The 23,732-nt window shown below is 39.8% G+C and overlaps 1 protein-coding gene across 2 annotated transcripts in view; it reads left to right on the top strand.

Annotated features, from left to right (window-relative positions):
* dspa (desmoplakin a) overlaps nucleotides 1-23,732 on the top strand; it is a 42,624-nt gene that overhangs the window by 3,529 nt on the left and 15,363 nt on the right. For both annotated transcript variants that reach the window (XM_042346830.1, XM_007903423.2), the window contains exons 3-18: nucleotides 2,335-2,486; nucleotides 3,289-3,472; nucleotides 7,410-7,538; nucleotides 9,838-9,906; nucleotides 10,031-10,192; nucleotides 11,118-11,222; nucleotides 11,332-11,427; nucleotides 12,650-12,775; nucleotides 13,079-13,243; nucleotides 15,274-15,428; nucleotides 15,530-15,656; nucleotides 18,490-18,691; nucleotides 20,297-20,472; nucleotides 20,669-20,838; nucleotides 22,951-23,089; nucleotides 23,350-23,540. In XM_042346830.1, coding sequence (XP_042202764.1) covers nucleotides 2,335-2,486; nucleotides 3,289-3,472; nucleotides 7,410-7,538; nucleotides 9,838-9,906; nucleotides 10,031-10,192; nucleotides 11,118-11,222; nucleotides 11,332-11,427; nucleotides 12,650-12,775; nucleotides 13,079-13,243; nucleotides 15,274-15,428; nucleotides 15,530-15,656; nucleotides 18,490-18,691; nucleotides 20,297-20,472; nucleotides 20,669-20,838; nucleotides 22,951-23,089; nucleotides 23,350-23,540 — 2,348 coding nt within the window. The remainder of the gene's footprint in view (nucleotides 1-2,334; nucleotides 2,487-3,288; nucleotides 3,473-7,409; nucleotides 7,539-9,837; nucleotides 9,907-10,030; nucleotides 10,193-11,117; nucleotides 11,223-11,331; nucleotides 11,428-12,649; nucleotides 12,776-13,078; nucleotides 13,244-15,273; nucleotides 15,429-15,529; nucleotides 15,657-18,489; nucleotides 18,692-20,296; nucleotides 20,473-20,668; nucleotides 20,839-22,950; nucleotides 23,090-23,349; nucleotides 23,541-23,732) is intronic.

Here is a 23,732-nt window from a genome sequence, read left to right as displayed (position 1 = left end):
GCTATATCAAATGCAAGGATTATTATTATTATTTGGTTTAAAACATTTAACTGCATGGAGAATTATTGAAAGTACCTAAATTTAGCCTTCATTTGGAACCATTTTTTAACAAAATGGTTTTCAAATGAAGGCTAGATTTAGGCATTTGCCATAATTTTATGTGATCTTAATTCTTTTTAAGATAGAATTGTTTTCTGGCTGAATTTCAGGCCTTATATGTTTATAATACCACTAGCTGTACCCGTTGCAGCTACCCAATATGGAATGTAGATTTCAGTATTATTATACTTTATATAATATTATTATACTTTATATTAGACATTATACATTATATAATGATAGATGATACCCCCCAAAAAATATACCCACGTTTTTTTCTGTCGCTACTTTGTTGCAGAATATGTAATACAGGTGTATCTCTCTAGAACATGCATGATTTCCTCTGTTGCTACTTTGTTGTAGGCATACTTCATATTTTAGGGCTTAATTAAAAATTTTTTTAAATATAACTCATCAATGATAGGAAATCCCCGAAAAAAATATATCTGCGACACTCGTGCATGCAAGACCTTTCTGATGAGGAAGTAAATTATATCTCTACGTCAATTGATTATGGTGTTATTGGCACACACACGCACATTGTTTTATTAGAATAGATTACTTATTAGATCCTGTTGTGTGTGAGAACAGTAACCCTGATGTAGCTCAAAATCTAAAAGTTCACGGGAGGTTTGGATGAAGTCAGCTGTTCAGCCCCTTTTGATTGTATTCTTCTAGAATACCACGCCACCATCTTCCATTACAGCTTCAAACTGTTTTCTAAATAAGTCCAGTGTCCTGGCCTCAGCCACGCTTCTTTGTAACTTATTCCACCATTTCAGTTGTTAATTACCCTTTAGTTAATGAAATACTTCCTCCGCTTCATCATCAGTGTCTGTGCCTTCAGCCACTACGCCCCAAAACTATGGAACTCCCTCCCTCAATCCCATTCGCCTTGCTCCCTCTTTCCCCATTTTCAGGTTGCGCCTGAAGACCTTCCGCTTCGTCTATATCGGACTGGCCTAGAAAAATAGAAGAAAAATTAGAAGAAATATAAAAGCGAGAAATAAATAATATGATCTAACATACAGACATTTCTAGTGGGGATTTTTTTTAATGAGGACTCCAAGTGCAATTGGTATCTGAAGTACGTCATGCTGGGAATGCCACTCCAGAAACATATTGGTAGAAGCAATGTTCCACAGGTCAATGTGGCATGCTTTCAGTTTCCCAAAAGAGCTGTCATTTCTTGAGTCATTATTAAGGAATCCCACTAAAAATAAACGGGTTTTAGACCCCATTATATGATTAAGATTGTTTTTATGCAATATCAGCTCACCTACAAATGAAGTGACACAAATATGTTTGTCAATTACCACTTTTAAAGAAAATGCAATGCATTAACATGCTCCTTAGGTATAGGTGAAGCGTGTGTATAAAGAGAAATTTCATCAGTGGTGATGACCCACGTTGTCCAGAATACTCAAGTTACTGGTATAAGGTTTGATGAGATCTCAGTTGCTCTAAGCGCTGTGGACAAACACTGCCTCTTTGTAATTAGTGTGAAGAGAAACCTTCAATTTCAACTTACTTGGTTTACAGTGGGTCCTAGATTATTCATGCCGCAGTTACCTGCCCTAACTTGTTGTCCTAAACACTTGCTTAGCTCTGATTAAATGCTATCATATATGTATTTGTATTATACTTAATCTTGTAAATTAATTAATTAAGTTAGTGCAATCTTTTGTAGCTGGAATGGCTAGTCAGCTGTTTAGTAAAATTCATGACTGCTCTGATAATTTTCAGAGTGAATAGCAGATCCTGATACAAGATATTAAAGGGCACGAAAAAAGGCAGGGAAATTGGATGTGCCATGATTTTCTGAAAAGGCTTGATCTGTTGAATGGTCATCCATCCTCCTGTTCCCCAATTCCCAGAAACTGTTCCCAGTAAAAGAAGCTGCACAAAACAATGGCAAACATTTGCTTGAATTTTTTCCAATTTCCAATTATTTCCCAAGGATGGAGAACAGTAAGTCCCACCAACGACTGGGATTTACATCCTTTTGAGTTGTGGCAACTTTTATTTTGGAGATGTGTGAGATGACAGGGAAGAAATACATGAAACTGTAATTGACCAGGAATATAATTGTACAAGTGACTTGCCTGTCATAATTATTTTTGGAGCTCTACACAAAACATATCATCAAAACTGTCTTTGCAAAGCAACAGAATTGTTCTCAGATGATAATAATACCTTGTAAACTACAGTTTATTTTTGCATTATTTATACCAGGATTTGAAAGGTTTTGAAGTTGGGCAGCCTGGGAGAAATCGAATAGAGATCGATAATCTGTTAAAAATGTGTGGTGATATGATCTCGGAAATTGAGGAAGCCATTGAAGACTTGAAATATTCTGGGCAGCCTTTTGAACCTATCCAGAATAGGTAAGCAAAATTTCAACTATTTAAGTTTAGTCTGAAGTGACCTGGCTTTTTCTGATGTATTTTGTAACAAGAAACTAAATTTAAAACATTGTCTTGGATGTCATTTGAATCTGATGACTAATCTCTAAAATCTCCAAGTTTATCAGTTGGTTTCCAGGATTCATATTGTTTTAAAGAAATTAACACGTGTCAAGATATTTTGTAAGGATTATCCTTTAACCTAAAATATTTACATTTCATAAATAATCTGCCTGAGTGCATCTAGCAAGTATTCAAGTATTTCATACCAAAGTCTTTTGTCAAAAGGACCCTGGAGTGAAGTACGAGATGTCACTATATGAGTGCTTTTATGGTACAAAATACTTATTATAAAAGTTTGAAGGGATATTTGTTAAAACAAGAAAGAGTAGTCCCTAATTGCGATCAGTCAGTCTGTAGTCTTTTCAAATTGAAAACTCTGTACAAAAATGAGAACTGGAAGGTCTTTTCATTAAACAGCAGGTACTTCAATGAAATATTCAATAATAACAAAAACCTAGAGATGCATCTTTTCATTGGCATGTAGTTGCTTAAGTTCTTTTGTGGGTGTAAAAGGCCCACGTGACTGTCCTACAAAGCCTCATCTCCTTCATACAAAATGCCATTGGCAGTGTGTTGGAAGCAGATCTTTACAGATTTGTGTAAACATAAAATATGGGGTATCAGGAGGAATTTAAGCTAGAAATGAAGGGGAAAGAAGCCCTCTGCTCTTGTGTTTAAGATGAATGACCTTCAATTTAAATCTTTGAACCTTTTTTTGTAGGGTGGTTCAACTTTATGATCAGCTGCGTGTGATTTCCAAAGCTATCTATGAACGATACAGCGAACAAGTTGTTATTGAACACGTCAAGTTACCCGGCCAAAGAGTATCGATCGGTAACAATTCCTGGGATGAATCATACTCAAGGTCAACTCATGAGCTGGTCAGCTGGATAAACCAACAAAAGGTGAACCAAATCTGATATTTTGCTTGTTTATAATTTTCAAAAAAGTTTTTAAGTATTTACAGAATGCAAGTTGGAAGAAGGATTTGCTCTGTAATTCAGTTTCAAAACAAAACATACAGAAGGGTTACAGTTTAAAACAACAATTTTGTTATAAGAAAGCACAAAATCACAATTGCCACTGTGATGTACTTCCGGTGCATTGCATGTACATATACACGCAGTGTGCATGAAAGTGCAGCATTTCCTGAATAATGGGTCTTGTATTGGGTGATTGTATAACTTGAACATAATATAATTTTATCCCACTTGTCACTACATTTCAATCTTGGTTTCAAAGTCCTTGGTTAAACATGAGTTGTGGAGATGTGCTGCAGAACTGTATGGTCATCCATCTGCCATTTACTACTTCCTTAATTTATCACTGCTGATTCATGTGTAATGTTAACCCATATCAACCTCTCCACTCAGCAGGTTCCGGCCATCTCCATGTCCCCCGCCCGGCCCACCCCACCACCTGAGATTGGTTCTCCAGTCTCTCTGCCTCCACCATTTGGAACGCCATCCTACATTCCCTTCGCCTTGCTTTCTCCTTTGCAAGGCATGTCTCAAGACCTTCCTCTTCGACTTCATCCACCATCCGGCCGTCCACCCTCCCTCATTCCAACCCTCTGCTCGGGTCCAAATCTCTGACATTCCAGCACTTTGAGATGTCCTCCACAGGAAATTATATCAATGACAACCATTATTCAGGAAATGCTGCACTTGCAGGCACAATGTTTAAATAAATGGACCTAAAACAATGTGGTATAATGGAGGTTCTTCTGTAGTTTATTTTCCAGCCCTATGTAAAGCTTGCTGTGCATAACCACAAGTTTAATTTACCTGGCTCCCCCCCTGCCCCCCCCCCAGTAAATAAGCTGAACAAATCTACAGTTCAGTTTAAGGCAGAACTTTGATATCTCTGCTGAGACCAAATTAATCTAGAAGCTCCTGCTGCCATCCCTTTATTGCTAACTGCCTTTGAATTGCTTATCAAAGTGCCCACTTTCTTAATCACCAACCGACATGTGACAACAACAACAAAATTACATTTGGATAGCGCCTTTCATGTTGGGAGGACGTCCCAAGGCGCTAGACAATCAGTGTTTTGGACCCGAGCTGGGGGTAGAGGCTGCGGAGGGGGCGGCGAATGAGTGTGACTGAAGGCACGGTCGAAGAGGAGGGTCTTGAGATGGGTCTTGAAGGAGGCAAGGGAGGGAGCCAAGGGATGGAGTTCCAGAGGGTGGGGCCCGAGTGGCTGAAGGCCTGACCCCCAATAGTGGGGCGAGTGAGGCGGGGGACATGAAGCAGGCCGGAGCCCGCTGAGCGGAGTTGCGGACAGGTTGGTAAGGGGTTAGGAGGTCACAGAGGTAGGGGGGAGCAAGACCATGGAGGGCTTTGAAGGTGAGGGCCAGGATCTTGAGCTGTATCCTCTGTGTGATGGGAAGCCAGTGGAGTCGGGTGAGGATGGGGGTGATAGGGTCACGGAGCCTAGTACGGGAGAAGAAGCAGGCTGCAGAGTTCTGGATGATCTGCAACCTATTGAGGGAGGAGTTGCGGAGGACGACAAGCAGGGAATTTGCGTAGTCAAGCCAGGATGTTATGATTGTTATGAAGTAAAGTTAGCAGCTAGAGAACAGTCCTCCTTTACAAGAATTCATTAAAAAAAATACGAGAGAAGTTTCAACATGCTTTGTGATTACCTATGTGCGTTTTAATCACTTTAGGTTGGCTGAGCACCAGAAACCTACACTTCATAAACTGTTGATTCCCAGGCTGACTGGGTCATATGTCAGCTCCTAAGATTTCTTGGAATCGGGGGGGGGGAACGTCAAAATACACTTTTTTGTTGTTTTTTGTTCTTATGAGTGGTTTGGGTGAGGCCAGTTGCGTGAGTAGTGTCGGTGTGATAAATCGGATTTCAGTGCATCTGTGAACGATTACTGATGTGTATCAACAATTCTCCACACTGTCAAATATACAAATTCGTTCGTAGTTAAGTGCAATGAAATATGAAGGGCAACAGTGGGCACCACTGCACTAAACACTAAATTATTCACCATGTAGTTTAGTTCCCAATTACTGAGTTATCAGTTAATGATGCCACACACCTTCAGATTGTTCTTTACTGTCACTTTATTGCTGTTCTGATAACAATTCAAAAAGTCAAAAATTAACGTTTAAACAAAGCTTCCAATTATACTTTACCAATATGAAGACACAGCAAAAAGTAACAATTTCTTGCTATTAATTTAAAGTCAATCCCACTGTTGCACAGCATGGGATGGTATATGTAATATTTCATTAATGCAAATAGAGCGTGAACAGGAAGTAACATGAGACTTAGCAAACATTAGGTAACATGAGATTGTTGTGGAGGCAAAAAATAGGTCATTCGTGTATGGGATCATGTGTTGCTTATTGTGGATTTAGACTAACCACTAATCTGCTCTCAGTAAGATTTTGAAACTTATTCTTGAACACTAATTAATTTAATAAAATAACTTAAATTCATTTTAAATTAAAATGCATTACAGTTTTAGTGCACTGTAATTCTGCAGTCGTCAAAACAAGGTGGGTGACTGTAATGTTGAATGAGAGAGGCCTTTGTATTCAGCATTGCCCCTCCCAGACCCTCGCTGTTGAAACAAGTGAACTCCCTTGTAAATTAGGATAGTGTTCACCTGTAAGGTATCTATTTAATCACTCCTGGACAAATGGATTTTTTAAATACTCCTTAGAGCTCTTGTAATGCCAAGTATGAAGAGGTCCTAGACTTCTTCGGCTCAAAAAATTTAAAACATCTGCTTGGCTGCATCGTCCTCCACACCACCCAGACCATCCACACCACCTTCTCCCTCTGCCACAGCTCCTGCCATTCCCCCACTCTTTACACTCCTTTGCCCCCATTTCTCACTCCTCCCTCTCAACTACAATCACCCGGATGAATTTCACCACCTGCTTCTAGCCACTCAACTCCCCCTTCTCTCCCTCCTGCTGGCCGATATGGTCAACCAGTCTCGTTCCTCAGGCTCTGTTGTCCTCAGGCTCTCAGGCAAGTAACAGTGATGCAGCTAGGACTGTAAATTTGGTGGACACCAATTTATTGTTGGACAGGCAATGACAATATTCCCATTCCTAGCTACACGCTACCATATCATAACTCCTGCTCCGGCTTTATTCCCATTGCTCTCTGCACTGCCTCGTACTTCTGGCTCCGGCACTCTTCCTGTCATCCCTTTGCATGGAGAGCAATGGGAAGAGAGTTGGAACAGGAATATGAGGCAACACGGAGAGTGACAGGTAGGCCTGGGTGCTAATTTGGTGGGACATGGCCTACCCAGCCCTACCTGTGGCTGTGCCCCTGGAAAATATTGTGCAATTCATGTTGGATTTTATTTTAGGATTGCATTTTGCGTTCTGTTTATTGTCGGATGTTTCAAGTATCATCTGATGTATTTCCTCTTCCCAAGACCAGTTTTTGCAAGTGGAATATTAGCAATAATGCTAGACCAAAACTTACTGCTTTAAATTATATTACTATTAATGTGAACGTAATATGTAAATATTAGAAATCAAATAATTCTTAAACAATACATTATTTGAATTGCTTTTGAAGNAAAAATTGAAGCCATGAAAGTGCAATCGGAAAGGTAAGTCTTGAGTGGGGAAGTTATAGGACAATTTGAAATTTTAAAAAATGAAATTAAAAAAAATTCCAATGAAATTTTGAACTGTTACTGCTAATGCAGTATTTAAGAGAAAATCATGTAAAACAAAATGGGGCTAAGGAAATCAAAGACCTGTTAAATCCCACTAGGGGGCATCATAGCGAATAACGTTAGAAGACAAAACAAATACTAAACGAATTGCACTATGTTCTTCATTCCCCTAACAGCAAGTAATGGGTGTACAAGAATGGGCTTTAGATGCAGTCTCTGTGGAGGAACAAATAAAGGAACAAAAAAGATACCACAAAATCATAGAGGACTTTCGCTGGAAGATAAATAAAGTCAAGGTGGAACAGGTAATGGTCTCAAGCAGATCCCGGCATGTTTTTATGAAAGTGTTGCTTTCTATTATGAATATAAGTATGTTATAGTCTGTTGTTTTCAAACCAATATGGTTGTCTAAAGAATACAATAAGGTGCATCTTACATTTATCTAGCAATAGGTTTGTTATATCATTTGCCTCAAAATCGTCACCACCTTACAGAATAAACCTGGGAAGTGATTTGAGATGTTTCAAAACGCTATATCAAATTCAAGGGTTATTATTGTTATTTATGAAAGGATTTCCCATTATACAGCTCCAGAATAAAATGACTTATTTTCCAAGGGATGATGACCCCAAATATTCAAAAGATAAAATCTATGTCCTTCTAGGATCGCCTATGTCTTTAGAAAAGCATTTTTTTTTGTTCCATGTACAGTTGAACTGTGAAAAGCACTCAGTGATTCAATTATACAGTTTGCCCTTTACAGCACGGAAAGATACTAAATGTGTCCCAACTAGTCCATGCCATTGTTTATACTCTGCATGAGCCTCCCTTCTTTCTAATTGCCTCTACTGTACCTATCTATTCCCTTCTCCCTCATGTATGTTTTCTGCTATGACAGAGGTGGTGCGACCAATTGAGTATTATACAAGTAGCATATTCAGAAACTATTAGAGCTGCATTAGTCTAAGAATAATATTCGTATAGTGCAATGAGACCAAATCATTAAAAGCTGAGTGATAACAATGGCAATGAGTGGCGTATAACTTTTGGAGATTAGTTCAAACACGTTGGCCTTGATTTATCACTCAGCAAGTTAATACCAATGGAAAATGTGTCTGCAAATTGTTGACCTATTTCCATGCGACGACCAGGATGGTAGAAGGCGAACTAGATGGACCTTAGTATTTTGTCACCTGGCGATTCCTATTTTCCATGCCTAATGTCGACCATCAGATTTCAATATTCAAATGGATTGTCCAAAATCCAGTGACTGATTGATGAAAAAATGGGCAGGAAGTGTACTTGAGTGGGAGATTTCCTTGGGAATGCCAGCATTGTAACAACTGGAATTTTATTTTGAAACCAATCCCTAAACTACACATGTTTAGGAGGCTACTAATACAACAAAACTAGGGACAGCATTACATCTGTTCCTGTGAAAATCAATGGGACTTGATCAATGCTGTGTGCTCAAAATATTAGAATGCCCTCTGTTGATAACATTCTTTCATTTTAAAAAAAAATTGGTCATTTTCAATCCACGAGTGTGGGACACTGCTGTACGCAATTGACTGCTGTGTTTGGCTCACGAATATACGGTCAATTCACTTTACAGCATATTCTGTGAAGCGCTTTGAGAATTCTAGAAGATGTGAAAAGCGCTGTATCAAATGCATGGATTATTATTATTTAGACTGATCCGATTTTATAGCTGCTACTGCAATCACTTTCGCAGAGCAACATTTTAACAGCTGTAACTCTAGTGACATGAAGTGGACTGTGAACATTGCATGGCCCAGGAGCTTTTAGAAGCACATTTTATATTGTTATCAAGAAGTTTATGCCATGACTGTCTCTTCACCAGCATTATAAAAACAAAGACCCAATTTTTTTGATGCTCTCATGTGATGTAAAGTATAAATCAGGTTTATTTCTGCACATCATTTTCCTCTTAGGAGCTAAGTTGCTGTGCTTCCAGTGGTATAACGTTTTTATAGTTCAGGGCATTGGCCTTTTCCTTACTTTTTTTATTTCTGTGTAGGTTTATCAGCAGACATTTGATAGTTGTGCTACCAATATAAGCGATTTGACGTGTCTTCTCAACGTGAAAGGCGCTATGTAAATGTATATTCTGTATTTGACATTCGGACACCTGGCCAACCCAAAGGGAAATTGTAAGCGATCCCATATAGTTTGTCATGGCTACCTCTCTTTTCGCATGATTCCACACCATCTATCCATGAACAGACATTAACACATGTTTGCATACAAATCAGAAATATTAGGGGCTAATTTCTGTTTTCTTAATGAGGAACTTGCAGATTGCCACTCTTGTGATAAATATGTTTTTCTGACCTGTGGGAAATTAATTCTGGAGTGAAGTTCCCATGGATCAATGGGCATTCTTGTTGGAATTCCTTATTAAGGAATCCTGTTTTGAAAAAATAAAATCCACAGGTTAGATCCATTTGGATAGAAATGCCATCAGGTTCTAGATTTACTCTATTTACTTAGCATTTCCCAATTTGGCAAATTCTTAATTTCAGGCTTAATTTTGAAGCTGGTTTGAAGTGTGATTTTTTTTTGTTTTGCTTTTACCTATAGAATGAAAACTATTCTGAGAACTACAGACTGGCTATAAGTGAAGTTGAAGACCAATACGAAGGCCTTTTGGTAAGCAAAAATCCTTCGATGAGTCTCGATCCATGATTTTATTTTCAGCGAGTGCGGGGTACGTGATTTTATTCAACAAAAAAGGAGATAGTTTCTTAATCTCTCTTTTTTTCTAAACAATTAGAAAGGTTCAAATGAAAGAATTGATCAGCTGATCAGGTTTCAAGACATAATTAAAGTCGCATCTAATGAGATTATGTGGATCAATGATCGTGAGGAGGAAGAACTAGTTTATGATTGGAGTGATAAAAACACCAACATTGCTGAGAAGCAAGAAAGATTCTCGGTAAGTCGGAGTCATTAGACTGAGCTAATGGTTTTGAAAGCTGTGTGTGTGTGTTGTGTATGTGTGTGTGTGTATCAAATCTCCTGCTATCACTCCTGCGATGAGTGCAGAGAAGTGATGAACTGGCAAAAATGTCAAAATGTAGGTTTAAAACAAATGCTTTCTTAACCACAACAAGCAACTAAAGCTCTCAAATCTACGATGAATTTTGTGATCCTTTCTGGAGACTATCTTTTGCACGTTGCCGCCCTTGCTGATTATCTGGTTGAAATGTAAGTAAACTGATATTAAATTGGGAGATACCTGACATGCATCAGTGACTGCAGGCCTGAAATTTCACCACTTCTTGGCCTTTAAGATCAAGTGCTCTGGAAAGCCACCCCACATGAAGGGCCTTATATAAATGCAAGTTGTTGTTGTGGTGGTGGTGTTTTTTAAATTTCAGATTGCATAGAATTGAATTCAAATACACACTTAATATGGAAGCCTTTTTTTTCGCAAATTTTAAAAAGAAACTCTCCCATGCAGGATCAGACTTGCAGGATTAAATAGACCAGACATTCAGTGAGCCACGGCAGAAAATATAAATGTGTAGATTTCTCAGCTTCATAAGTTTCCATTCTCAGTTAAGTGCATCAATTGGTGTTTATATCATTATTGTCTCTGGCTGCTATTTGCCAGGAGAAAAACTGGGTCTTTTATTTTAAGTGGTCAAAGTGTTTGTTCTGCAGGAACTCCATTTTTATCTCCAGATGCTGTTCATACATGAATGCTACTGACAGACAAGAGGACGAACACACACACACCTCATTCTGTTGTGGGGACAAAAGTCTTTATTTAACTTAACCGATTTTACTTTGCTACTTTTAAAGTGCACATCTTTTCTTTTTTTCAAATCAATTAATTCAATTATTTTTTTCACTAGATGTTGATGAGCAATTTGGAAGTCAAAGAAAAGCAATTAAACAGACTCAAACAGGAAGGGGACAAGCTAGTGGCAAATCAGCATCCCGCAGCTAACAGAATTGAGGTGAGGCGACTAACCCATTTGGTTAGGCAGTGCAAAGCTTGACCCCAAGTCTTTCATTGACAGAAGTTAATGTGAAAATTGACTTAAACCAACTTTTATTTAATTGCAGGCTTATGTTGATGCTCTGCAGACCCAGTGGAGTTGGGTTCTCCAGCTCACCAAATGCATTGAAGTTCATCTGAAAGAAAACACAAATTATTTTCAGGTATACCACTGATCAGTTCAATTTGCCAATGAAACAGGTTAAAAAATAATACAGATTATGTCATATCAACTATCTATGGTGTAGACCTCTTACATTGAGATCTAATTAACAAGATTTTCAAAAACGCTGTAATCCTGTAGGTACTGGCTATGTTCTCAGGTTGTCACTGGATCCCTATGCCAATCTCAATTTGACTTTCATGAAGTTAATTGATATCTGAGCAGAGGTCAGAAGATCAGTCTCAGGCATGTGAAGAAATCTGCAGGGTCAGATACTTCTTTACTTTTGACTAAAGGTTTTTTATATGCGCTCCCCTGTAGTCGACTGAGTAAAGGCATTGCCCTGTGGTAGAGCTTGGGTTCATACCGAGCATAAGGTCGCAGGTTTGAATTTACAGTGACTTAATTGATCTCAGTTGGGGCAGCAGTTGAGGTCCTACAAATGGTCTGAGTCCTTGGAAACTCAGCCAGGATTCCTGCTTCCTGACTACTCTTCAGTGTGGGGTGAGGACAGGAGTTTGTCTATGAAAGGATTCAATGAGGTGCACATTGATAGGCTGTTCCCACGTTGGTGAGATCCAACTGGGGGGGCCATGACTGCCAGTAGCAGAGCTCAAAGGGAGTTTAGGAGGAACTTCTTCATGCAGAGGTGAAAATGTCGAATTCCATCTGGGGAGCTGGGGTTGAAGCAAAAAGCATCAACATTTTTAAGAGGAGACTTAATGTGTACGTGAATGACTTAGGAGGGGCGGAGTTTGTGTGGGATGTAAACACCAGCATGGAGTAATTGGGCCAATGGCCTGTTTCCTTGCAATATCACCATATAGCACTCCGGGACATTACCCCGTGTGAAGGGCGCTACATAAATGCTGTTGATATATCAGGTGTGATACTCTCTAGCATGGAATAGTCTGCCACATTCACTCTCTTGAGTCGCACTCGAATGATGGCCATTTGGGAAAGGTAGAAGAGGAACCTGGCGCCCATCAAACCCTACCTCAGTAGGGTTCACCTTGAGGAGAGCAAAGGAGGGAGAATTTAATAATAATAATATTCCTTGCATTTAATATAGCGCTGTTCACAACTTCTGGACGTCTCAAAGTGCTTCACAGAATATGCTGTAAAGTGAATTGACTGTATATTTGTGGGCAAAACGTGGCAACCAATTTGACAAGTATGTTGTCTTATTGCAGTAAATGGCATTCTCACATTTTGTTCTGTAGTTTTTTGAGGAAGCTCAAATGGTTGAAAAAGACCTGAAGAAAATGCAGGACTCTATCAGAAAGAAATTTATCTGTGATAAGTCTACACCGGCTCTGCAGTTAGAAAAGATGATAACAGAATCCGAGGTAATCATTTCAATGTTGAAAGCTGAATTCCTCATTGTATCTTCATGAATGGAAACACCTTTGTAAAAAATTTTTGTCACTGTTTTAGCTAAAAGCGTGTGATAGACCCTTTCAATGATTTATAGACATACGTATCTAATTACATATATAATTTTGACCACTAATTTTCTAATAATATTGTTGTAATATAACAATATGGAACCATTACAGTATTTCCAGCAAAACACAGTCCTCGTAGAGACCTATTATCGTTTTTTGAGTTTTATGTTTCATCCAAGCTATCTTTGGTTTTCTTTTCCACAGAAAGATAAAGATAAAATCCTGGAGTACAAGAGACAGATGACGAACTTGGTAAACAAATCGAAGAATATAGTCCAGCTAAAACCACGTAACCCACTTACCAATGCTGATCAACGGTCCGGGAACAAAATCATTCTCAAGGCTCTCTGCGACTACAAACAAGATCAGGTATAATTTCTGGATTGAATTTCACTTCCTACCCTCTTCAGTTCAATCTTTCAATAGAGCTATGTGAAATGGCCAGTAATCAATAATTTCAAGCCCAGAATTAATAATAATAATTATAATAAGCCTTGCATTTGATTTAGTACCTCATCATGTTGTTGAAACATCTCAAAGTGCATCACAGAATATACTGTAAAGTGAATTAACTGGCAGCCAATTGCACAGCAGTGTCCCAGTCATGGATTCAGTGACTAAATTTTTTTTTTGAAAGGATTATTACTCCCAGAACACAATCCGCCAATCGACTAACAACCAGATTCTGGCTGCTCGGTAAACAGAGGTATGTGGAGTCCTGCAGCTCAGTGGTTAGAGCATTCGCTTTGCAAGTAAGAGACCTGAGTTCAATTCCAGGCAGGGTGAAACCTTGGGCAAGTTTCCTTACTCCACACGCCTAATAATAATCCCTCCAAAAAACCAAAAACAATAATAAATTGGTCATTTTCAATCCATGACTGTTTGTGGGACATTGCTGTGCGCAATTGGCTGCCGTGTTCGCCCACAAATATACAGTCAATTCACTTTACAATATATTCTGTAAAGCGCTTTGGGACGTCCTCCCGACGTGAAAAGCGCTATATCAAATGCAAGGATTATCATTATATGTGGAGTAAGGAAACTGGCCTACGTTTTCGCCCCACCCGGGAATCAAAACCGCGTCCTCTCGCTTGCGAGGCAATGCTCTAACCAATATGATACAGGACTCCATCTACTCTTAGCCAATGAGATTATTTTGTCTTAACTTTTAAGATTTTGTGGAATTGTTGAAATTTCTTACATTCAATCTCAATTTGGAAACCAGTTGCTTTTTACAAACTGCACAAAAAAAACTATCAAATGTAGATTGAATTTAAAGATTTTTCATAGTTCTGCACAATCTTAAAAAAATTAAGATAAAATATTCTCATCAGCTGAGTTATTGGGCTCTTTTTTCATTGGACGGGACAGATCTGAATTGCAGGGAAAATCACTTGTTTGCTGTGCGAGTAAACCAAGCTATTCTGCATACCTATCCTCGGTTGATATCACCATCTGAGTTCCACTTGTAAGAGCAAGCTGCTGAGATCAGATGGCTCAATGGAGTCATATTTAAAACACCGGTTACAAAGTAGTGTTGGAGGTTGTTATGGGGATCTGGGTTTGTCTACCTGTATTCTGAGGTTAAAATTACATAAAAGTAAGAAATTGTGAACCAATATTGTTTTGTTATATATTTGAAGTTAATTGGGTCCTGAACCCAGGCTGCAAATTACAACTACAACAACAAGATTTCATTTATAGTGCGCCTTTCACGTCGGGAGGACGTCCCAAGGTGCTGGACAGTTGGGTCAGGACCCGAGCAGGGGAGAAATGGTCAGGATGAGGGGAGGGGAGGGAACTATTTAAACCAACACATCAAATTCTTACTGGCAAGCTGTGTTTTCACAGTTGAAAGAGAAATAAATCCTGGTGCAAGTCACACCTGATAATCAGCCAGAGTTTAGGATCAGTGTAGCGTTTCTAATACAATTGCATTGAACTTTGTCTGTAACAACCTCTTTGGGACAGACTTCAAGTGAGCATTTTAGGAGGCAGTCGCCTTATGGAACACTGAGTTTGAATTCTTAGTTTGCTGTCGGAATTGACCACTTCTTATGGACTCTTCCTATTGAGGTGGGAGTTAAGACGTTGATATGCAACAATACTTCATTGTACTTAATGTAATCTTGTTGTTGTTGGTAATGAGGGAATACCATTTCTCTTTTCAAATAACAATGGCATGCAACGACTATAATCTCACTCAAAAACAAGTCGCTGGGAACACTCAGCAGGTCAGGCAGTATCTATGGAGAAAGGAAAGTGAGTTAATGTTTCAGGTCCACAACCTTTCGTCAGAACTGAAGTTCTGGGTTCTGTTTTTTTTGTTTGAGATTTCCAGCATCTGCATATTTTGCATTTTGACTACAATCTCACTTCCTTGCAATGTGCATTTTCAGAAAGCGGTGCATAAAGACGATAAATGTATTTTATTGGACAACTCGCAACGCAGCAAGTGGAAGGTGATTGGCCCTGGTGGAATAGAAATGATGGTTCCATCTGTTTGTCTCCTCATCCCACCTCCCAACCATGCTGCAAATGATCTTGCAAACAAGTATGAAACAATTTCCTTCAATTTCTACAACTGAAACAGTGAAAAATGTATGGGCGCTTTATTACGAATATTGAAATTGTTCCTCTTTTTTTTACAATTAGAATTGAACAATACTATGAGGCAATTCTCTCTCTGTGGAATCAATTGTACATTAATATGAAGAGCTTGATGTCTTGGCAGTACTGCGTCATGGACATGCAAAAAATTCGCAGTTGGACTTTATTAATGGTAAGTGGTGGAAAATGTCTTGAAGCAAAATAAGTGTTAACTAATTCCTTGCATTAATTATGCCACTTATAATACACGTTAGTACAAAGAACCACTTTGTCTGGTATGAACCACAAATAGATTGCCAAGTTGATGTTTGATGTTGTGAGGAGATGCTGGACTTACTTGAATCCAAAATCGAGGAAATACGTTCAGCCACCTCCGCCACCCCTGTCCACCACCACCCCCACATCACCTCTCGCTCATGACCCACCCCCGCACCCAGCCCCCCCTATACTCCTTTGACCCTATCTCTCCCTCCTCCCTCACTGCCATCGTTTGCAAAGTCAAACCCACCACCTGCTCCCTCGATCCCATCCCCACCTCTCTCCTCATCTCCCAACTCCATCTTCTGGTCCCTCTCCTGTCCGACGTCATCAACCTCTCCTTGTCCACCGGTTCAGTTCCCACCCCCCTAAAAACAGCTGTCATCACCTCCATCTTGAAAAACCTTCCCTGGACCCATTCCTGCTCTCCAATTACTGCCCCATCTTGAACCTCCCATTCCTCTCCAAGGTCCTGGAACAAGTCGCTGTGTCCCAGCTCCGCTCCTTTCTCTCTCGCCATTCCCTCTTTGAAACCCTCCAATCCAACTTCCACGCTGCCCACAGCACGGAAACAGCCCTGGTCAAGTCACTAATGACATTCTGAACATCTGTGATCAGAGCTCCCTGTGCCTCCTTGTCCTCCTTGACCTCTCTGCCGCCTTGGACACTGTCGACCACTTCATCCTCATACACTACCTCTCTTTACTTAACCTTCGCGGATCTGCCCTTGCCTGGTTCGATTCCTATCTCTCTCACCGTCTCCACTTTATTGCCTCTAACAGTTTCTCCTCCAGCCCCCGCACTGTCACATCTGGCGTCCCCCAGGGCTCTGTCCTTGGCCATCTCCTCTTTAAAATCTACATGCTCCCCCTTGGTGACATCATCCGCAGACATGGGGTCAACTTCCATATGTGTGCAGATGAACCCAACTCTTATCTTTCTGTCTCCACCTTCAACTCCAGGACCACTGCTGTCCTGACAGACTGCCTGTCGGACATCAAGTCCTGGATGAGGGCAAAGTTCCTACAGTTGAATGTGAACAAGACTGAGGCCCTCCTGATTGGCTCACGCCAGCACCTCAGCACCTCAGGCTCTGGCAACATCAACCTCCATGGTTGCACATTTCAACTCACCAAGCCAGTCAGGAACCTCGGTGTCTTGTTCGACCCTCAACTGTCTTTTCTTCCCCACATCCAAGCCATGACGCGCTCTGCCATCCCTCACCTCCGTAACATCGCTCGACTCCGCCACTACCTCATCCCTCAGGCCGGTGAAACTCCTGTTCATGCCTTCATCACCTCCAGGCTCCAGACTATGCAAACGCCCTGCTTGTCGGCCCTCCTAACTCCTCCCTCCACAGGCTGCAGATAATCCAGAACCTCTGCAGCCTGTGTCCTCTCCCGCACCAAACTCCGTGACCCCACCTCCCCCATTCTCGCCCGACTCCATTGGCTCCCTATCCTTCAGAGGATTCAGTTCTAGATCCTGATCCTCACCTACAAAGCCATCGCCCCACCCTACCTCTGCGACCTCCTAACCCCCTACCAACCCGCCCGTTCCCTCCGCTCAGTCAGCTCTGGCCTGCTCCACGTCCCCCGACCCACCATTGGCGGGAGGGCTTTCAGCTACTCTGCCCCCAATCTCTGGAATTCCATCCCCCAGTCACTCCACCTCGCCCCCTCCTTAGCCTCCTTCAAGTCCCACCTCAAAACTCTCCTCTTCGACCATGCCATCAGCCACCCCCCTTCTCCTCCCCTCCCTTCTCCCCCACCCAGACTCCAGCTCGAGTCTGAAATGCTGTACCCTGACCAGCGCCTTGGGACATCCAAATGTAATATACAAATGTAATTTGTTGTTGTTTAAAATACATTGAAAAGGGTAACTGGAGAGATCATGCAATCGAACCATGTTCCTGAGTAGGAAAAGCTGCACTGAGCAACAGGATAACTAACGCCTGGGGGTCATGCCATGGGCTCGGGCTTTGACTTGTTCAGAAAATCCTGCAGGAAGAAACCAAATAATCTTGCATTTTAAAGCAGTTGGTTTAGGCAGGAGTGTTTTGTCTACTTGACCATTTATTTCAGTCAAGTTCAGTTTGGTAACTGGAGTTCACTGTACAACAACAACAAAATTACACTTGTAAAGTGCCTTTCACGTCGGGAGGACGTCTCAAGGCCATCAGTGCAATACATGCTTATCACTAGTTAGCCCATGCAGGATAAATGTAGTGTTTTAAAAATGAACAAACGAGGCTAGTTTTGAGTGTGTGAGGAGCAAAATTGTTGGGGGCAAAAAATTGGTCTGTACACATTGGTCTATACACATGTGTCTGGACGCACAGGTCCTGTGAAGGTTTGTGAATTGCTGTGACCAAAAGACATGGGGAAATGATTTGCTCCTCAATTTTGCTCCTCACACACTCAAAACTAGCCTCGTTTCAAGTTCAATGTGCAGTCTGCATACCTTTCATAATTTACCCCCTCCACCCTCTCCTTCCTCGGTTTTAGTATCAGCAGAAGATCAAACTGGAATTCCCTCTCAAGTGTTTACATTTGTAACTATTTTGTATAAGCAGCACTGTAATTCATCATTACCTCCACCATTTTGGTGTTTGTTCTAGGAGCGGCGAGTGTAATGAGAAATCAATATAAACAGACATGAGTGTGAAGCAACACAGGCAACAGTTTATATTTTGTGATGACTCTTTATTTGTAGCTCCAAGTAATGCTCTACCTTCTAATTTAAAGCTGAAACAAATGTCTCGTGAAGATTACGAGACGGTGACCAAAAACCTGGAGCTGAATTTCCAGGCTTTCCTGAAGTACAGTAAGACTTCCCAGTTCTTTACAGAAGCAGACCGAACAGAATTGCAGAAAGACTACAGCCATAGCCAGACCCACTTCAGCAAACTAGTAACTTCTTTGGAGGACGGACCACCTGATCGACAAAGTTAGTAATATTCATACTCGGTTTGCTTTGCGACAGTACTTAATAAGAATCTTTACTAAGAAATCTGAGTCATTGAAATGGGTCTCCTACCACGAATATAACAAGTCAACCCATGGAAACTCTGAACAATCTACCTCTAAATACATTTTTCTGTGGATCTGACAAATCTTGGAAACATCTTAACGAATACCCAAATTAGAACCCTATTGTGCTTAGCTACAGATTTTATCTTCAATGATTCTGCCCTTGTAAAAATAATAATAATTCCTGCATTTATATAGTACCTTTTACATTAGGACGTTCAAAACACTTGGCAGGATTTTACCATAAAGTAAAGTGTAGTGACTGTGTGTTTTGTACGCGAATGCCTGTTAGAAATAAAATGGCCAGTAAAATATGTAGAACAAATCAACTGATTGATTGATGTGATATCGTTTAGCAATAAAACCTATTGTTATTTCTGTTTAAATCAAGTAATCATGTTCTTCAATTGTGTTTGATACTCACCTTGGTTTAATTTTTAAAAAATCTAGTTTCCTTCCTCCACACGCCTCTGTTTACCTAGCAGTAAGTAGGAACCCAGTTGTTAGTCAATTGGCGGATCGCTTTTCTGGAGATAATAATCCTTCAAAAAATATATAATAATTTGGTCACTCAATCCACCACTGTTTGTGGGACACTGCTGTGCTCAATTGACTGCTGCGTTTCGCCCACAAATATAGTCAATTCACTTTACATCATATTCTGCAATGCGCTTTGAGATGTCTAGAAGATATGAAAAATATTATATCAAATGCAAGGATTAGTATAGTTATGGTCAAGATTTGTAAAAGGGGAAACGTATTACAAAGAGTATTCAACACTGCAATTTGAGCTAGAATCTTTTTAGTCCAAAGAGTCCCAACTTTGGAACTCTCTTTCCAAATCCTTTTGCCTCGCACCTTCTCTCCTTGCCTTCAAAACCCTTTCAAAATTTTACAGCTTTGATAGTGTCTTAAATTATTCCTCTCTTCCATGCTCAGTGTTCTCCAATTTTTTTCTCATGAGCTGTTCATTGTGTGAAAGTGCGAGATGTTGTAAATCGTTTTCACTTTTAATTCTATGTGAATGAAAGGAGATAATCTTACATTTGGTATAGTACCTTTCACATTGAACATCACAGGATATACTGTAAAGTGTAGTGGCTGTGTGTTTTTGTGGCTGAAAAGGTAGAACAAAGCTTCCAGAGACAAAATGCTCACTGAACATGGAACAATGTGATTTTTGTTTCCAGTTCAAAGATGATAGTTTATGGACAGGCACCAACAGTCAAATACTCAGTAGAACACAATGGTACATGTGATGCTAAGACTCTAGATGGTCATCGGACTGTTTGGGGTGTAAGAGTGGATTGATATTTTACGGTTTTCTTTCTTCACCATTGGGAGTTTGAACAAAGGTTTCACACTTTATTCTGGAGCTTAACTGTGTTTCCCTGTTTCAGAAGGTTAAGTGGGCTGAGTAGAGTTAGCTATGTATATACATGTGTGTGTTACATATATGTATATACACAGGGCATATCTGGCAATAGAAGGTGATTAGTGTTTTAATGCCATTTCTTCACAGTTTCAGTTAAGGTTCTAGGGCAAGGCCCACCACAGTCAGACAGTAATTTCCATCTTGCGCTCCAAACGATACGCCACCGTTTGGAAGAGAATGAACAGTTATTGCTGCAAAAGATACACCTCCTTATCGATTCTGCATCAACTTTCAACAACACACGAAGGACAGCTGAATTGGAGGTGAGCGTAAAACAGTAATAGTCTGACATTTTCCTGCTTTTACTTCAAAATATTCTCATTTATTAAAACTTGCCCTTTTTATTTTGTTTTCTGTATTCTAATTTGGGAACTGTTCAGATTTTATTTTGAAAAACTCAAGTGGATTTACTGGGTGCTTTGCTCCCATTCTGATATACGTTCTTTTATTTTTATCTAGCTTACACTAGATGACCTAGATGCAATTGATAATGACTTTGTCAAACTGCAGAAGAAGTGGCACTTATCAAATCCATCATTGGAGTCTAAATTATTCTTTGAAAAAGAGTTTCTCTTTATAGCTCAGCGGCTGAAGTCCGCCAGCAGATACTCCACAGATTATTTAGAAAGGTAAGAGGTGCAGATGATTATTACTTCATTTTATTTTGAACTGGCGAATGTTTTGCAATGACAGCAGAGTCCTGTAGCTCAGTGGTTAGAGCACTCGCTTTGCAAGTGAGAGACCTGAGTTCAATTCCAGGCAGAGGGCGAAACCTTGGGCAAGTTTCCTTACTCCACACGCCTAATAATAATCCCTCCAAAAAAACAAAACAATAATAAATTGGTCATTTTCAATCTACGACTGTTAGATTGTGGGACATTGCTGTGCGCAATTGGCTGCCGCGTTCGCCCACAAATATACAGTCAATTCACTTTACAGTGTGTTCTGTGAAGCGCTTTGGGACGTCCTCCTGACGTGAAAAGCGCTATATCAAATGCAAGGATTATTATTATTATTATTATTGTACAGAAGAGATTGTATATTGTACAATATACATTATTTCAAAATACAACTGTCATGATCTTATGTCAACCCATTGTTTTTCCATGTTTGATACTTGTTTTTTAAAATCCCCCTCCGCGTGCGCACACACACATACACACACACACACACACAGCCAGTTATGTATGAGTGGCTCATTTTGGGCCATAAATGTCAGCACAGCTGTGATAGCAGAGCTGCTATGACAGAATTGCTGTTTCATTTGGTTTCTCACACTTGCAATGAGGTGGACAATTGCTACATTTGTGCTGGTGTGCAAAATGCTGTGTACAAATGCTTCCTGAAAGACTTTCATGCCTTTTAAAGATAGAATGCTTCTACTTCTATCGAAGACATAATTTGAGATCTTGATAAACAGCAACATTTACCGGTTCAAGGGAATCTGAGTTCGATTTTTGATGTGAATGATCAGGAATGCTATCCCTTGAGCTATTGGGCCACTTGCGTAATTCAATAGTTAATAAAGCTGAGTGTGCTTTGATGAGAGTCTAATGATTGTTTGTAATGCTGGAAGTCATACAGTATCTCTTCCAGCAATAAGGTGATCAGGACCAAGAAGTCAGATTTATTCCTGCCACATGACATCAGCCAAGGCTGAAGAAAGCTCTTGGCCCTGAGTCAGAAGGTTGTGTGTTCAAGTACCATGTCAGTACTTTGAACTCAGATAGTCTAGGCTGACATTCTAATGCAGGGATATGCTACATTGTCAGAGCTGCTGTTCTTTGGATGAGACATTAATCCAAGGTCCCATCTGTCTGTTCGGATGGACACTAAAGAACCCATGGTACTTTTCAAAAAGAGAAAGGAGTTTCTCCCAGTGTCCTGACCGACAATCCCCCAAATAATTGGCCATTCCCTTGACGGCTGTTTGTGGTATATTGGCTGCCGTAGGTTTGGTCACAAAATACAAGGTCAATTCACTTTACAATATATTCTGTGAAGCACTTTGAGACGTCTCGAAGATGTGATAAAGCGCAATATCAAATGCAAGAATTATTATTGTTATTGCTGTGTGCAAATTGGCTGTTTTTTATTGGCTACAAAATACAGCAGCTACATTTTACACTAAATCCTGTGAAGCACTTTTTGATATCCTCGTGTGAAAAGCAAGGATTATTATTAGTTTTATTATATTTTCCTTATCAGACTGGGTCGACTGAATGTTCTCAAAACCCACAGCTCCCGTCACTTTTGGGCTGTTCTAGGTTGTTCTTTTTGTAAAACTTCTGATTTTGTTTCTCTGGCTCTTCTTACGGGCAAGAACATGGTCTTCACTCAGGATCTCTTTCTTATTACATAACCCAATATCAGGAGGTTGTGAGGTTACAGATTTAGATGTTAACCTTGTGGCCCAGCTCATTGTCAATATTAATTTATCGTTTCAGCAGAACAAAAAAAACAATGCATATTTACCTAAAGTGGTGTCACTTTTATTAGGCGTGTCGTATGTTAGGCATGCCCTATGTATTATTTTTATTATTATATGGTCATTTAAAATATATATTTGCTTATTTTTTTGTAAGTTGCCAACAATGGATAAGGTTAACCTGACAGATGGCTACTCTGACTATATGGTGAACTTGAATTTATTGAAAGTATTTTGGAATATTACCAGCTGGCTGAGGGTTAATGGATTTTATATGAATGATTTACAATTTATTGCAACTCTTTATGTTTAGAATGAAAGTACTGAATTTACTCATTCAAAGTATTCTTGAGGTGGAAGATATTGTAAAAGTTTATGAAGCTCGACTAACTGAAGAGGAAAGTGTTCCATTGGATCTGGATAAAATAGAGCCTTACAGATTCTATCTGAAGGTAATTCAAATCTTGAGTTTCTAGACTGCTGGGTTTTCTCTCTGCACTATGCAGAGAATAAAGAATGTTTCAAATTCATAATTCGCATGAGAATTAAACGGCCTTTTAAATGGTCCAATGCATGAATGACATTTTGGTGTAAATATACATTGCATGTCAATTTCTGGTTACCGCACAGCCTGTGAAACAGCCATTTGATTCATGGTGATTCAATGTTCAAGGGCTAACTTTTGAACTAAATCATTTCCACTTGCCTATAGACAATGAGAGGTGAACTGGATATGAAAAGGGACTTGCTGAAGCACATGGATGACGATCTGAACCAAGTGTTAAATATCAATGAGCGGATAACATCTTCATACAAGTGTGACATTGACATTGACAAATATAATGAGAAGGTCACACAACTGAAGGACCGTTGGCAAAGAATTTACAAAGAACTTGATTCCAGGTTTGTTTGACAACCTTTTGGAAATTGTTTTTTAAAGTAACTCTAAATATAGAAATTTCTAACCAAACTACAGCTTAAAGAAATGTTTCATGTTTTAAAAAAAACTTTAAATCCAGAGTCGTTATCATGCAGATAGTTATCCTATAAAGATGTGATATTAATTATTGTTCTTACACATCGAAAGTGGTGGTC

The sequence above is a fragment of the Callorhinchus milii genome, unplaced genomic scaffold, assembly GCF_018977255.1.
Source record: "Callorhinchus milii isolate IMCB2004 unplaced genomic scaffold, IMCB_Cmil_1.0 Scaffold2, whole genome shotgun sequence".
NCBI classification, from domain to species: domain Eukaryota; kingdom Metazoa; phylum Chordata; class Chondrichthyes; order Chimaeriformes; family Callorhinchidae; genus Callorhinchus; species Callorhinchus milii.
The sequence above is the reverse complement of the archived record's forward strand: the minus strand, read 5'-3'. Positions and strand labels throughout refer to the sequence as shown.